The sequence below is a fragment of the Esox lucius genome, chromosome 4 (assembly GCF_011004845.1).
Source record: "Esox lucius isolate fEsoLuc1 chromosome 4, fEsoLuc1.pri, whole genome shotgun sequence".
NCBI classification, from domain to species: domain Eukaryota; kingdom Metazoa; phylum Chordata; class Actinopteri; order Esociformes; family Esocidae; genus Esox; species Esox lucius.
Window position 1 is genome coordinate 802,078 of NC_047572.1, and position 14,069 is coordinate 816,146.

The 14,069-nt window shown below is 47.8% G+C and overlaps 1 protein-coding gene across 3 annotated transcripts; it reads right to left on the reverse strand.

Moving 5' to 3' along the window:
- Positions 1-703: 703 nt before the first annotated feature.
- On the reverse strand, positions 704-4,236 carry LOC117594385. 3 transcript variants are annotated; one of them, XM_034291676.1, is made up of 3 exons: positions 3,467-4,236; positions 1,782-1,885; positions 704-1,573 (listed from the first exon to the last, which is right to left on the reverse strand). In XM_034291676.1, the coding sequence occupies exons 1-3, from the start codon at positions 4,185-4,187 to the stop codon at positions 1,565-1,567; spliced, it is 834 nt and encodes a 277-aa protein (XP_034147567.1). In that variant the 5' UTR covers positions 4,188-4,236; the 3' UTR covers positions 704-1,564. The 3 variants fall into 3 exon arrangements, with proteins under 3 accessions (XP_034147567.1, XP_034147565.1, XP_034147564.1); XM_034291674.1 differs by having other exon boundaries at positions 704-1,576; XM_034291673.1 differs by having other exon boundaries at positions 704-1,885.
- Between the last annotated feature and the right edge of the window lie 9,833 nt (positions 4,237-14,069).

The following is a 14,069-nucleotide window of genomic DNA, read 5'->3' on the forward strand; positions in this document are numbered from 1 at the left end:
TGAAGTTGTGGCGTATGCCTGGGCAAAACGTGTAAAGTGATCAATGATTACAAGAATATATTCATAGCCACCTTTACATTTCTCAAGATGCAAGAAATCCACAGAGACAAGTTCAAACGGTTGAGTGGTGACAATGCTTCTCATCGGGGCTCTCGTCTCACGGCTTGGTTTCTTGTGTTTGAGACATGCACACTTCCGTGTGACATAATCCTCTATCTCTCGTTGCATATAGGGCCAGTAAAACCGGTCTCGTATCAGTGACGTAGTCCTGTCTACGCCTTGGTGGCCCATTTCGTCGTGAAGTTCCTTTAACACAGTGCTTTTGTATTTCTCTGGAAGCACTAGTTGTTTTCTGTTTGTCGTTTTCCTGTACAATACACCGTTTTCATTCATGTCCAGTTTGTCCCACTCTCTAAGAAGGCATGTGATCTGTGGGCTGAGCTGTCTTAGTTCGTGACCTGATGGTTTATCTCCTGTCAGTTTGAACTGAACCACAGGTCCAACAGCGGGGTCATTCCTCTGGTCATTTTTAACTTGTCCTGCTGTTAGTGGACTGAGTATTGTCTCTGTAGCTAGTGTTTCACATTCAGCTGAGATGCCCATGGACCAAGATACGCTGGACTCGTCCTGACTTTCCACTGCTTGGGACGCTGCTCCAATCACATCATATGACATTTCCTCTGAACACTCTTTCATAAACGTCTCTTCATCCAAAGGCATTCTGGACAAACTGTCTGCATCAATATTTTCTTTACCAGGGCGGTATTTTATTGTGAAATGGAAATCGGCCAGCTCCGCTACCCAGCGACAACCTGTCGCATTCAGTTTAGCAGTGGACAGCACATAGGTGAGTGGATTATTGTCACTGTAGACGGTGAAGAATGGTGCATAGTATAAGTAGTCACGAAATTTCTCTGTGATCGCCCACTTTAGGGCTAGAAACTCTAACTTGCCTGAGTGCAAATGATAATTCTTCTCTGCTGCAGTCAAAGTACGCGAGCCATAAGCAATCACACGTAGCTTTCCATTCTGTCTTTGATATAATACCGCCCCTAACCCCTGATTGGAAGCATCAGTATGGAGGGTGAATGGCTGGGAAAATTCTGGGAAACCCAGAACAGGTGGCTGAATGAGGCAGTCTATCAACCGTTCCAATATGATCTGATGCACATTAGCCCACTCAATGGGTGTGTTGGACGGAACTCCTCTACTGTTTCGTTTTGTTTGCCACTTTCTCTTTTTATCTTTCAGGGTCTCAGTCTCGACAGGTGCTTTGAGCAAATCATACAAGGGGCTGGCAATACGTGAAAAATCCTTGATATACTGCCGGTAATAACTCAACAGTCCTAAAATGGCTCTCAACTCGCCAACAGTACCTGGTTGCTTGTCTTTCAGGGCTCTTACCGCAACAGTATCAGCAGGGTCCATTCTGTTTCCCTCAGCAGACACAATTCTCCCAAGGTATCGCACTTCTGTCTTAAACAGGTCACATTTCCTGGGTTTCAGTTTTATCCCATGCTCTCTCAAGCGTTGCAACACCTTTCTGACGTCACTGACATGATCCTCAAACGTTCTGCTAAACACAAGAACATCATCGAGATATGGCACACATATTTCATCTCTTAAGCCTTCTAAGCATTGTTCCATGCAACGTTGGAATACGGCAGGAGCATTCATGAGTCCAAACGGGATCCGAACCCACTCATATAGGCCCCATGGGGTAACAAAAGCTGTCAAATGTCTACTTCCCTTTGCCATGAATCCCTGGTGGTACGCCTTACCCTGATCCAGCAGTGAAAAGAGGGTGTTCCCTCCCAGGGTGTCCATAATGTCCTGTACTCTGGGGATGGGGTGGCGATCTGGATGGGTTTTCTTGTTGAGCTCCCTGTAGTCAATGCATAAGCGCATGGTACCGTCTTTTTTTCTGACACAAACAACTGGAGAGGAGTAGGAAGAGGTCGACTTTTCAACCCACCCTTGTGCTATCAAGTCCTGTAAATAGTCTTTCATCTCTCTATATAAAGGTTTTGGAACAGAGAGGTAAGTTTTTGACACTGGCTCACCGTCTTTTAGTGAAATGTCCATTTGCAGATTCTCTGCACAACCTATGTCATTATCAGACCTGGAGAATGACTCTGACTCTTCTCTTAACATCCGACCAACTGTCTGCCTCTGGTGTTCATTAAGGTGAGTCAAATCAACAGGAGGTTCCCATTGTTCTTGGCTAGGGGTGTTTTCACTAGAAATCTGAGCCTGGACATGGTGAATAGATGCAGTTGGTAGGTTATCTGTTTTAAATATGTTAGCAGGGTACACTGATCTGGCTGACTGTACAGTTCCAATGACTGTTCTTCCTGACAGCATAATGTCATGACTTGTAGGGTTTTGCACAGTGACTATAATTTTTGGGGTCATCCCTGCCTTCACTGACACAAGAGTGTCACAAAATTCTAGTCCTTCAGGCCAACGTGGGTTATCATCAGGTTCAAAGATAAGAGTCTTATCCTCTCTGAAAAGTGGGACCTGTACTCGACACTCAATTTGGATGGAGGTATGCTTAGGCACACTAACTCTCTCATTTGCTGTCTTCACATTATAGTCACATGTCTGTCCTACACGCACTGCATTAATAAGGGTCTTTGCTTTGTTTTTCCTGAGGTGAGGAAAAGCCATTCTTACTGCCTTCACAAGGTTGTCTTTATCCACATACTTTGTTTGATCTTGCAGGCTATCTAGGACAAGACGCTCGATGACATTAAAGCCAATAATGGGACATTGTTGTTGTTTGCCCTTTAACACTAGCATGGGTATTAGCAGCTCATCATCACCAGCAGTAAGTTTAAAGGACACTTCGAGCCATCCGACATACGGCATCTCTGTTCCATTGGCTGCTTCGATTTGCAAAGGGTCAAAAGGGTCAACTAGTTCTGATACGTCTCTGAGAGGAACATCAGGTAAATGGCTTTTTTTCCATACCTCATCTATAGCACAAACTTGTGAACCTGTATCCCAAAGTGCCTGGGTTTTCTGTTTGTGCAGGAAACACCAAATGACACACTTCTTCCCCACTAACTCACTTACAGTAGGTGTTTTCTCTGAAGCCCCCTTTTTCTTGTACTTGACTCTATCTCGTGACTGAGTTGTCTGCTTCTTGATACCTGAACATACATATGGCTTACAAAATCTTTTGTGTGTTTGCCAATGGTTTACCTGACACTCCTTTGAGCAGTATAGAGTGGTATTACAAACTGAACAACATTTTAGTTCCTCTCTTCCTTTCTCCTCTTTACAGCCTGCACAGAATTGGGACTTATCAATACCGCTGGTTGCTCCATGTCCCGTGGGGGCAACCCCTCTTAGTTTAAAGGGATTCTCCGAGCGGGCTCTACAGGTCTCTGTGCTTTGCAACCTGCTCTGAAGTGTTCACTGCTTCCACACCTAAAGCAATGCTGACAGTACTCCTCACCTGCTTGAGTACATGAGGGACATTTTGGCTGAGGGCGTCGCGCTGGGTAAAACCTCTGCGGTGCAAACCTCTGCTGGAACTGGGCCGTCTCTCTCATCCGTCCAGGCCCGAATGTTGGTCGATACTCCTGCACTGCTGCTGGTGACTGCTGGTGGAAATATGGCATTTCATTTGACTCAGTCTGATAAGGTGAGGATTGGGGGGGTGAGAATACTGGGTAAGGAGAGGGCACAGTTGCTGGTTCTCTGCTTGGTGGAAGGTACTGTGGCAGTGCAGGGGCGGGTCTTTGGATTGTTTCCCTGATTTGACAGATCTCAGCTTTCAAGTCTTTCAATAGCACTATGTCAGAGCGCATTTCTTTTATTTCAGCGAGCAGATCAGGGGGAAGTGAAGCTGGGCTTTGTGAGGCGGCACTTTTCTTTTCCACCAGAGCTTCACTTGACTGGACTGTATTCACATTAGTTACACGTGATGGGGCAGAGTGTTTCTTTTTGTCCTGTCTCTCTTTTTCATTGGCATGTGAAATGTTCAGTTTCTCCAACAGCAGCTCATCTGAGGTATCTGTCTGGAGGAGGTAGGGCTGCAGGTCACCTTTAATATTGTCACTCTGAAGGCCAGTTAGAACTGTATGCATAAACAGACTCTGAACTAGTACCGGGTCATATTTTAGACTTGAATCAGCTTCCTGAGAAGCAAACAGGATTTTTTGTCTTAAGTCCATTGCCCTAAGCAAGAAGTTTTGAGGGGTCTCTTTACTGCTTTGAACCTCAGAAGTGAGCTGTTTATATAACTCTGTAGCACCTCTCTCCTGGTAGTGACACCTGAGGATCCTACGAAGGGCAGGCAGTGATAGTTTATCTTTCCCTTCAAGGTAACTTCGTAACTGCAGGCCTGGTGTGATAGCACGGATTACAGCATCAATAATCTCTGACTCTGGGTAGCCTTTGCTGAGCCCACTTTCAATTTGTTTGGCCAGGCTAGAAAACGTCAGCTTATCTTTTTGCCCTGGCTCACCTATCTGGCCAGATATTTTAAAATCTTTGCGCCACATGGAGCCATTAGGGGTTGCTGGGGTCAAATTCTTTCCTTGTTTGATGAAACTGGCAGGGGTGGTCATGTTTGTTTTCATTAAGTCATACATCGCGTTCTCTTTTTCTTTCAATGACAGCCTTAGCGCCTCTACCTCTTTCTGGAGGTTTTCCTGTGACTCAATTTGACTGGAGATTTCGCTTTCACTTACGTTTGTTGCCGAATCGATTTTGTCTATTATGTCATGAATACTAAGGAGGTCTGACATACCCTCATCCTCTAGGTCGGCCAACTCTTCCCGTTCAAGATACTTTATTACATGTGGAATCACTTGGCTGCGAGTTTTACCAGTTACATGTTCTTTCACTGGTCCTGAAATCTGCAGTTCATTGCATACTTTAATCAGCTGTTCGATGGTCAGTTTGTACAACGCTCCTTTAACCTCCAGTTGCAGCCTCTCCAATTCGGATTCCATTTTATCATAAGCTACAGTGATTTGTACAAGTAAAAATATATTGCCGTCCAGTTGTACAAATACAACAAGAGAACTGCAGCCTCTGACACGCATGATGCGTTCATGTTTAAAAATCATGGCGTGTATAGGACACCATCAAGAACGAAAAGGATAATTAACAACGATGCCTGGAGTCGAAATGGACAGAAAGAAAAAGAACGTTTTCCGGCTAAACAAAATGGATTCCGAGGAAGTTGTGTATGGACAGATGGAGAGTGTGGTACAGACGAAGAGAGAAGGAAAGTTAGGATGGCCGAGAAAGGACAACAGTCGAAAGGAGACAAAGGAAACAATCATAATGGACAAAGTTTCATTCCGTTTGACCACCTGGCCGACCAACAGTAGTCTTAAGATCGAGTCTCTCTTATGGGATCCTGGAATCTTGGACGATACTAGAAACTGACGTGAGCTTTCATAATCATTGATTCAGAGTTCTTAAATATTTCTTTCTTAAAATGTATCGTACCTAACCATTAAATAAAGCTAGAAATTATCAAGGAAACATGATCACCTTCCTCGGTAATAGCCAAGCTTAATTAATTGAATATTACTAATAGTTTGAAAAGCACTTGGATGTTATATAGCATGTTTTAATAGGCATTCGAAATAGCCTATTTTCTGTCATGCTTATTTATTGCGATGATGATAATGTTTAACCTTTTCACGTGTGAGTTTCAAATATTCCTTACCGACCCCCCAGCGTGAGTTTTTTTGCACGTGACTTCAGTACTCTGCAGCATTTGAATTCACGCCAGCATTTGAACAGTCACCTTGTTAGGTAAGGAACACTACATGCATTGCATTGCAAGCTTCTCTTGTTGACTCGAATTCTAAGAGCTGCAAAAGTTGGTTGATTTATAACTGTAGCTAGCTAGAAAATGTCAGCTAACCGCTAGCAAACGTCAGCTGCCCGCTAGCTAACAAATCGTGACCAGTTATTCAGTGCAGTGAAAATGAATAAACTATATAAAATGCATACAACGGGGAACGTAACTTCTAGAAAGTTTTTGCAATGGTTTTGATCGGTAGTAGTCACTAATATAATTTGTTTTTGTGCATTAGTGTTGGCTGTCTGTTGGTACGTAAGTAACGCTTCTTGTCCCGATTTGAATGCTTTCTACCTGGTTAATATCATAGTATGGTCTTGAAACAATTACAATCAGGAAATAAAGTTATAAACACTGTTTGAGCTAAATGTGAGTAAATAATTGTGCGGTTTTACCAGTCATTGTTACGTTACTTGTAGCTAGGTATGCTAATGGTGCGTTCTAAACATGACGTTCTAATCACACCAGTGTGATCGTACGCTCCAGAGACCACTCTAGATTGATCACACCGGTGTGATCGTACGCACCAAAGGGTTAAAACCGTATGGCCTCAAGGGGGGTCACACGACAATGTAGGTAGGCCTTAACCAAGGCCCACCACGTTGTAACTGTCTGTTGCGTACTGAGCTGCTCACTAGCACGAGTGGGTACATTGGAAACCTAGTAATGAATTGGATATTGGTACAATGATTTTCTAATCTGGTAAAATAGTCTCATGGTTTTCATACAAAAGGTTAAAATATTGTATTTTCTTTCTCCTTACACAGTGGGGAGAACAAGTATTTGATACATTTTGTTGGTTTTCCCACTTACAAAGCATGTAGAAGTCTGTAATTCTTATCATAGGTACTCTTCAACTGTGAGTGACAAAAATCCAGAATATCAAATTGTATTTTTAAGTAATTAATTAGCATTTTATTGCATGACATAAGTATTTGAAGAACAACATTATGAGTACCGTGACGTCGCCCGGTATGGCGCAGCCGGGGCCCCACCCTGGAGCCAGGCCCAGGGTTGGGGCTCGTATGCGAGCGCCTGGTGGCCGGGCCTTCCCCCATGGGGCCCGGCCGGGCTCAGCCCGAACAGGCGACGTGGGGCCGCCCTCCCGTGGGCTCACCACCCACAGGAGGGACCATAAGGGGCCGGTGCGAAGAGGATCGGGCGGCAGTCGAAGGCAGGGGCCTAGGCAACCCGATCTCTGGACACGGAAACTAGCTCTAGGGACGTGGAATGTCACCTCGCTGGCGGGGAAGGAGCCTGAGTTAGTGCGTGAGGTTGAGAGGTTCCGATTAGAGGTAGTCGGGATCACCTCTACGCACGGCTTGGGCTCTGGAACCACACTCCTTGAGAGAGGATGGACTCTTCACCACTCTGGAGTTGCCCATGGTGAGAGGCGGCGGGCTGGTGTGGGTTTGCTTATAGCTCCCCAGCTCTGCCGCCATGTGTTGGAGTTTACCCCGGTGAACGAGAGGGTCGTTTCCCTGCGCCTACGGGTCGGGGATAGGTCTCTCACTGTTGTTTGTGCCTACGGGCCGAACGGCAGTGCAGAGTACCCGACCTTCTTGGAGTCTCTGGGAGGGGTGCTGGAAAGTGCTCCGACTGGGGACTCTATTGTTCTACTGGGGGACTTCAACGCCCACGTGGGCAACGACAGTGACACCTGGAGGGGTGTGATTGGGAGGAACGGCCCCCCTGATCTGAACCCGAGTGGTGTTCAGTTATTGGACTTCTGTGCTAGTCACAGTTTGTCCATAACGAACACCATGTTCAAGCATAAGGGTGTCCATCAGTGCACGTGGCACCAGGACACCCTAGGCCGCAGGTCGATGATCGACTTTGTTGTCGTCTCATCTGACCTGCGGTCGTATGTCTTGGACACTCGGGTGAAGAGAGGGGCGGAGCTGTCAACTGATCACCACCTGGTGGTGAGTTGGATCCGATGGCGGGGGAGGAAGCTGGACAGACTCGGCAGGCCCAAGCGTACTGTAAGGGTCTGCTGGGAACGTCTGGCCGAGTCTCCTGTCAGAGAGATCTTTAACTCCCACCTCCGGCAGAGCTTCGACTGGATCCCGAGGGAGGTTGGAGATATTGAGTCCGAGTGGACCATGTTCTCCACCGCCATTGTCGAAGCGGGCGCTCGGAGCTGTGGCCGTAAGGTCTCCGGTGCCTGTCGTGGCGGCAATCCCCGAACCCGGTGGTGGACACCGGAAGTAAGGGATGCCGTCAAGCTGAAGAAGGAGTCCTATCAGGCCTGGTTGGCTTGTGGGACTCCTGACGCAGCTGACGGGTACCGACAGGCCAAGCGGGCTGCAGCCCGGGTGGTTGTGGAAGCAAAAACTCGGGCCTGGGAGGAGTTCGGTGAGGCCATGGAGAAGGACTATCGGCTGGCCTCGAAGAGATTCTGGCAAACCATCTGGCGCCTCAGGAGAGGGAAACAGTGCCCTACCAACGCTGTTTACAGTAGAGGTGGGCAGCTGTTGACCTCAACTGAGGATGTCGTCGGGCGGTGGAAGGAGTACTTCGAGGATCTCCTCAATCCCGCTGTCACTTCTTCCATTGAGGAAGCAGAGGATGAGGGCTCAGAGGTGGACTCGTCCATCACCCGGGCTGAAGTCACTGAGGTGGTCAAGAAACTCCTCGGTGGCAAGGCACCGGGGATGGATGAGATCCGCCCTGAGTACCTCAAGTCTCTGGATGTTGTGGGGCTGTCTTGGTTGACACGCCTGTGCAACATCGCGTGGCGGTCGGGGACAGTGCCTCTGGGATGGCAGACCGGGGTGGTGGTCCCTCTTTTTAAGAAGGGGGACCGGAGGGTGTGTTCCAACTATAGGGGGATCACACTTCTCAGCCTCCCCGGGAAAGTCTATGCCAGGGTTCTGGAGAGGAGAATACGGCCGATAGTAGAACCTCGGATTCAGGAGGAACAGTGTGGTTTTCGTCCGGGCCGTGGAACACTGGACCAGCTCTATACCCTCTACGGGGTTTTGGAGGGTTCATGAGAGTTTGCCCAACCAATCCACATGTGTTTTGTGGATTTGGAGAAGGCATTTGACTGTGTCCCTCGCGGCATCTTGTGGAGGGTGCTTGGGGAATATGGGGTCCTGGGTCCTTTGCTAAGGGCTGTCAGGTCCCTGTACAACCGAAGCAGGAGCTTGGTCCGCATTGCCGGCAGTAAGTCAGACTTGTTCCCAGTGCATGTTGGACTCCGGCAGGGCTGCTCTTTGTCACCGGTTCTGTTCGTAATTTTTATGGACAGAATTTCTAGGCGCAGCCAGGGGCCGGAGGGTGTCAGGTTTGGGGACCACACAATTTCGTCTCTGCTCTTTGCAGATGATGTTGTCGTGTTGGCCCCTTCTAACCAGGACCTTCAGCATGCGCTGGGACGGTTTGCAGCCGAGTGTGAAGCGGTGGGGATGAAAATCAGTACCTCCAAATCCGAGGCCATGGTCCTCAGTCGGAAAAGGGTGGCTTGCCCACTTCAGGTTTGTGGAGAGTGCCTGCCTCAAGTGGAGGAGTTTAAGTATCTAGGGGTTTTGTTCACGAGTGAGGGAAGGATGGAACGGGAGATTGACAGACGGATCGGTGCAGCTTCTGCAGTAATGCAGTCGATGTATCGGTCTGTCGTGGTGAAGAAAGAGCTGAGCCGCAAGGCGAAGCTCTCGATTTACCAGTCAATCTACGTTCCTATTCTCACCTATGGTCATGAGCTTTGGGTCATGACCGAAAGGACAAGATCCCGGATACAGGCGGCCGAAATGAGCTTTCTCCGCAGGGTGGCCGGGCGATCCCTTAGAGATAGGGTGAGAAGCTCGGTCACCCGGGAGGAGCTCAGAGTAGAGCCGCTGCTCCTCCACATCGAGAGGGGTCAGCTGAGGTGGCTTGGGCATCTTTTTCGGATGCCTCCGGAACGCCTTCCTGGGAAGGTGTTCCGGTCCCGTCCCACCGGGAGGAGACCCCGGGGAAGACCTAGGACACGCTGGAGGGACTATATCTCCCAGCTGGCCTGGGAACGCCTCGGTGTCCCCCCGGAAGAGCTAGAGGAAGTGTCTGGGGAGAGGGAGGTCTGGGCATCCCTGCTTAGACTGCTGCCCCCGCGACCCGGCCCCGGATGAAGCGGAAGAAGATGGTATGGTATGGTATGGTAAGTATTTGATACATCAGAAAAGCAGAACTTAATATTTGGTACAGAAACCTTTGTTAGCAATTACAGAGATCATACATTTCCTGTAGTTCTTGACCAGGTTTGCACACACTGCAGCAGGGATTTTGGCCCACTCCTCCATACAGACCTTCTCCAGATCCTTCAGGTTTCGGAGCTGTCGCTGGGCAATACAGACTTTCAGCTCCCTCCAAAGATTGTCTATAGGGTTCAGGTCTGGAGACTGGCTAGGGCACTCCAGGACCTTGAGATGCTTCTTACGGAGCCACTCCTTAGTTGCTCTGGCTGTGTGTTTTGGGTCGTTGTCATGCTGGAAGACCCAAGAGCCACGACCCAACTTCAATGATCTTACTGAGGGAAGGAGGTTGTTGGCCAAGATACACGGCAATACATGGCCCCATACATCCTCCCCTCAATAAGGTGCAGTCGTCCTGTCCCCTTTGCAGAAAAGCATCACCAAAGAATGATGTTTCCACCTTCATGCTTCACGGTTGGGTTGGTGTTCTTGGGGTTGTACTCATTCTCCTTCTTCCTCCAAACACGGCGAGTGGAGTTTAGACCAAAAAGCTCTATTTTTGTCTCATCGGACCACATGACCTTCTCCCATTCCTCCTCTGGATCATCCAGATGGTCATTGGCAAACTTCAGACAGGCCTGGACATGCGCTGGCTTGAGCAGGGGACCTTGCATGCGCTGCAGGATTTTAATCAATGACGGCATAGTGTGTTACTAATGGTTTTCTTTGAGACTGTGGTCCCAGCTCTCTTCAGGTCATTGACCAGGTCCTGCCATGTAGTTCTGGGCTGATCCCTCACCTTCCTCATGATCATTGATGACCCACGAGGTGAGATCTTGCATGGAGCCCCAGACCGAGGGAGAATGACCATCATCTTGAATTTCTTCCATTTTTTAATAAGTGAGCCAACAGCTGTTGCCTTCTTATCAAGCTGCCTGCCTATTGTCCTGTAGCCCATCACAGCCTTGTGCAGGTCTACAATTTTACTGCACATGGGCTGGGGTTTTTGACTCCTACAATTTAGTTTTGCAGCTTATCCCCTAGGGGGCCAAACAATTTAGTTAGGCATGTGCCAAGAAACTACAGGATATTATAAATGCATGATTGCCAATTTCACAGACCTGTGTGATGGTACTGTGGTAAATTCAAATTTGAGAGCTGTTTAGCTATGTTAGACAAATTTGTTAATAGGGTATATGGTTTATAATTCCTTCGCACAAGCAACTGTGTTGCACATTGATGTCTTTGATAGTGTTAGTAAATGTTCGTGTTTTTTAACATGTTCACTTTGTTTTGATGAATATACAGAATGCAACTCCTTATCGAATGGATTATAGATCCATTCCTATTACCAATTCTCTATTTTCCATGTCCGTCCTGAAAAGAGGGCCAGTGCAGGTTCAGGATGGTACCTCCTGTTGCCATATTTTTCATTGTTCTGCATTCACTCATGGTGTCACTTTCCATTGACTTAAATGAAGTGAATGCAGGGGGGATGTATGATATGATAATAGATTATTATTGGAAAGAGTTGAGCTTAGGGCTCAAGGCAAATCAAAATGGTATTTATATGGAGATACATATAAAATCGAGTTTTTACTGTTAGCATAGTTATAACGGAACATTGGCATCTGTAATGTTTTAAATTTTCCATTTACAGGATGTTTTTAATTGGTTTATTTGGAGATTTTTATGTAAGGTCTAACAATTTAATGGTTGAATAAAATAGATCTAACCATTTCTGATTTGGCTAAGCAAAGTCAAGTCTGACAATTTTGTTCCATGATAGCTAGCTGCTATCAGGCATTAACATAGCACAAGGAGTCAAACAACAACTAAGCCAGTTCTGGATGGAAAAGGAACTTTGACATAGACTTTTATGAAAACTTGTCTGAATAGGGTGTACACTTCACTCTGATGATCGAACTTCTGAGATCCACAAGTTTTCAGGACTTATCTATTGTCTTCCTTGTTGGGAGTTGACGGAACCATACCCAGTGGATGAAAGTCATATGGAACCACACTAATCGTTGTTTTGTAGATATACTTTCAACAGATCAGGACATCCCAACCCCTTTTCTGATGATGTCACTGATTGGACACAGACAACTGAATGTGTGAGTACCAGCAACATGTTCAAGAAGGATTTCTACAACTACACTGGTGGAATCTGTTTCAAATCTTCCTGACCACTCACATGGCAGAACGATGCCAGGGTCAGATCACTTGGCTTCACACTCCATTTTCAGTCCGAAAGAGCTCCACACTCTACAGGTCAGAGTACTATGGGCCAGTTGACTGGAAAGGTCACATGGTCCCAACACAGTCGACGACACTGTTGTGGTGTTAATCTTTAATTAGTGAAGTGTTGGAAACTCACGGTTCCATTATACACCTACACTTACTTGTTAGGACAATCAGGCAATTTTCTGGGTCCACATCCCACTGACTGCAATAACTGATTTTGGAACTTTCATCACTGATGCAATACAAAGAACTGAAGACAAGAACTAAAGGAAGCTTGATTGGAAACCAACTTCTTTACTAACAATCTAAGATTTTCCTAAATGAACTGATATGTTGATTTCATATGTATGAAGATTTGTTTCTCGCAAGACAGGGGAAACTCTGTAAAATGACAATCCCAATATTGGACTTTGGAATATTTTGTGATGATGCTTAATGATCTACATCATGGTATGTTTGGACAGTGAATTGTTCCCTATTATAGGTGGTTCCTGTCAAAGGTACATCGCATCGCATCGCATCATCTTCCGCTTAATCCGGGGCCGGGTCGCGGGGGCAGCAGTCTAAGCAGGGATGCCCAGACTTCCCTCTCCCCAGACACTTCCTCCAGCTCTTCCGGGGGGACACCGAGGCGTTCCCAGGCCAGCCGGGAGACATAGTCCCTCCAGCGTGTCCTAGGTCTTCCCCGGGGTCTCTTCCCGGTGGGACGGGACCGGAACACCTTCCCAGGAAGGCGTCCCGGAGGCATCCGAAACAGATGCCCAAGCCACCTCAGCTGACCCCTCTCGATGTGGAGGAGCAGCGGCTCTACTCTGAGCTCCTCCCGGGTGACCGAGCTTCTCACCCTATCTCTAAGGGATCGCCCAGCCACCCTGCGGAGAAAGCTCATTTCGGCCGCCTGTATCCGGGATCTTGTCCTTTCGGTCATGACCCAAAGCTCATGACCATAGGTGAGAGTAGGAACGTAGATTGACCGGTAAATCGAGAGCTTCGCCTTACGGCTCAGCTCTTTCTTCACCACGACAGACCGATACATCGACCGCATTACTGCAGAAGCTGCACCGATCCGTCTGTCAATCTCCCGTTCCATCCTTCCCTCACTCGTGAACAAGACCCCTAGATACTTAAACTCCTCCACTTGAGGCAGGCACTCTCCACCAACCTGAAGTGGGCAAGCCACCCTTTTCCGACTGATGACCATGGCCTCGGATTTGGAGGTACTGATTTTCATCCCCACCGCTTCACACTCGGCTGCAAACCGTCCAAGTGCATGCTGAAGGTCCTGGCTTGAAGGGGCCAACACGACAACATCATCCGCAAAGAGCAGAGACGAAATCGTGTGGTCCCCAAACCTGACACCCTCCGGCCCCTGGCTGCGCCTAGAAATTCTGTCCATAAAAATTACGAACAGAACCGGTGACAAAGGGCAGCCCTGCCGGAGTCCAACATGCACAGGGAACAAGTCTGACTTACTGCCGGCAATGCGGACCAAGCTCCTGCTTCGGTCGTACAGGGACCTGACAGCCCTTAGCAAAGGACCCAGGACCCCATATTCCCGAAGCACCCTCCACAGGATGCCACGAGGGACACAGTCGAATGCCTTCTCCAAATCCACAAAACACATGTGGACTGGTTGGGCAAACTCCCATGAACCCTCCATCACCCTGTAGAGGGTATAGAGCTGGTCCAGTGTTCCGCGGCCTGGACGAAAACCACACTGTTCCTCCTGAATCCGAGGTTCTACTATCGGCCGTATTCTCCTCTCCAGAACCCTGGCATAGACTTTCCCGGGGAGGCTGAGAAGTGTGATC

Bases quoted from the DNA above. Each gene is read 5' to 3' on its own strand.
- LOC117594385 (XM_034291673.1), bottom strand. From the start codon at position 4,187: ATGGACTTAAGACAAAAAATCCTGTTTGCTTCTCAGGAAGCTGATTCA. The intron at 1,886-3,466 runs GTGAGGAGTACT...CATTGACTACAG, and splicing joins TCCCTCATGTACTCAAGCAG to GGAGCTCAACAAGAAAACCC.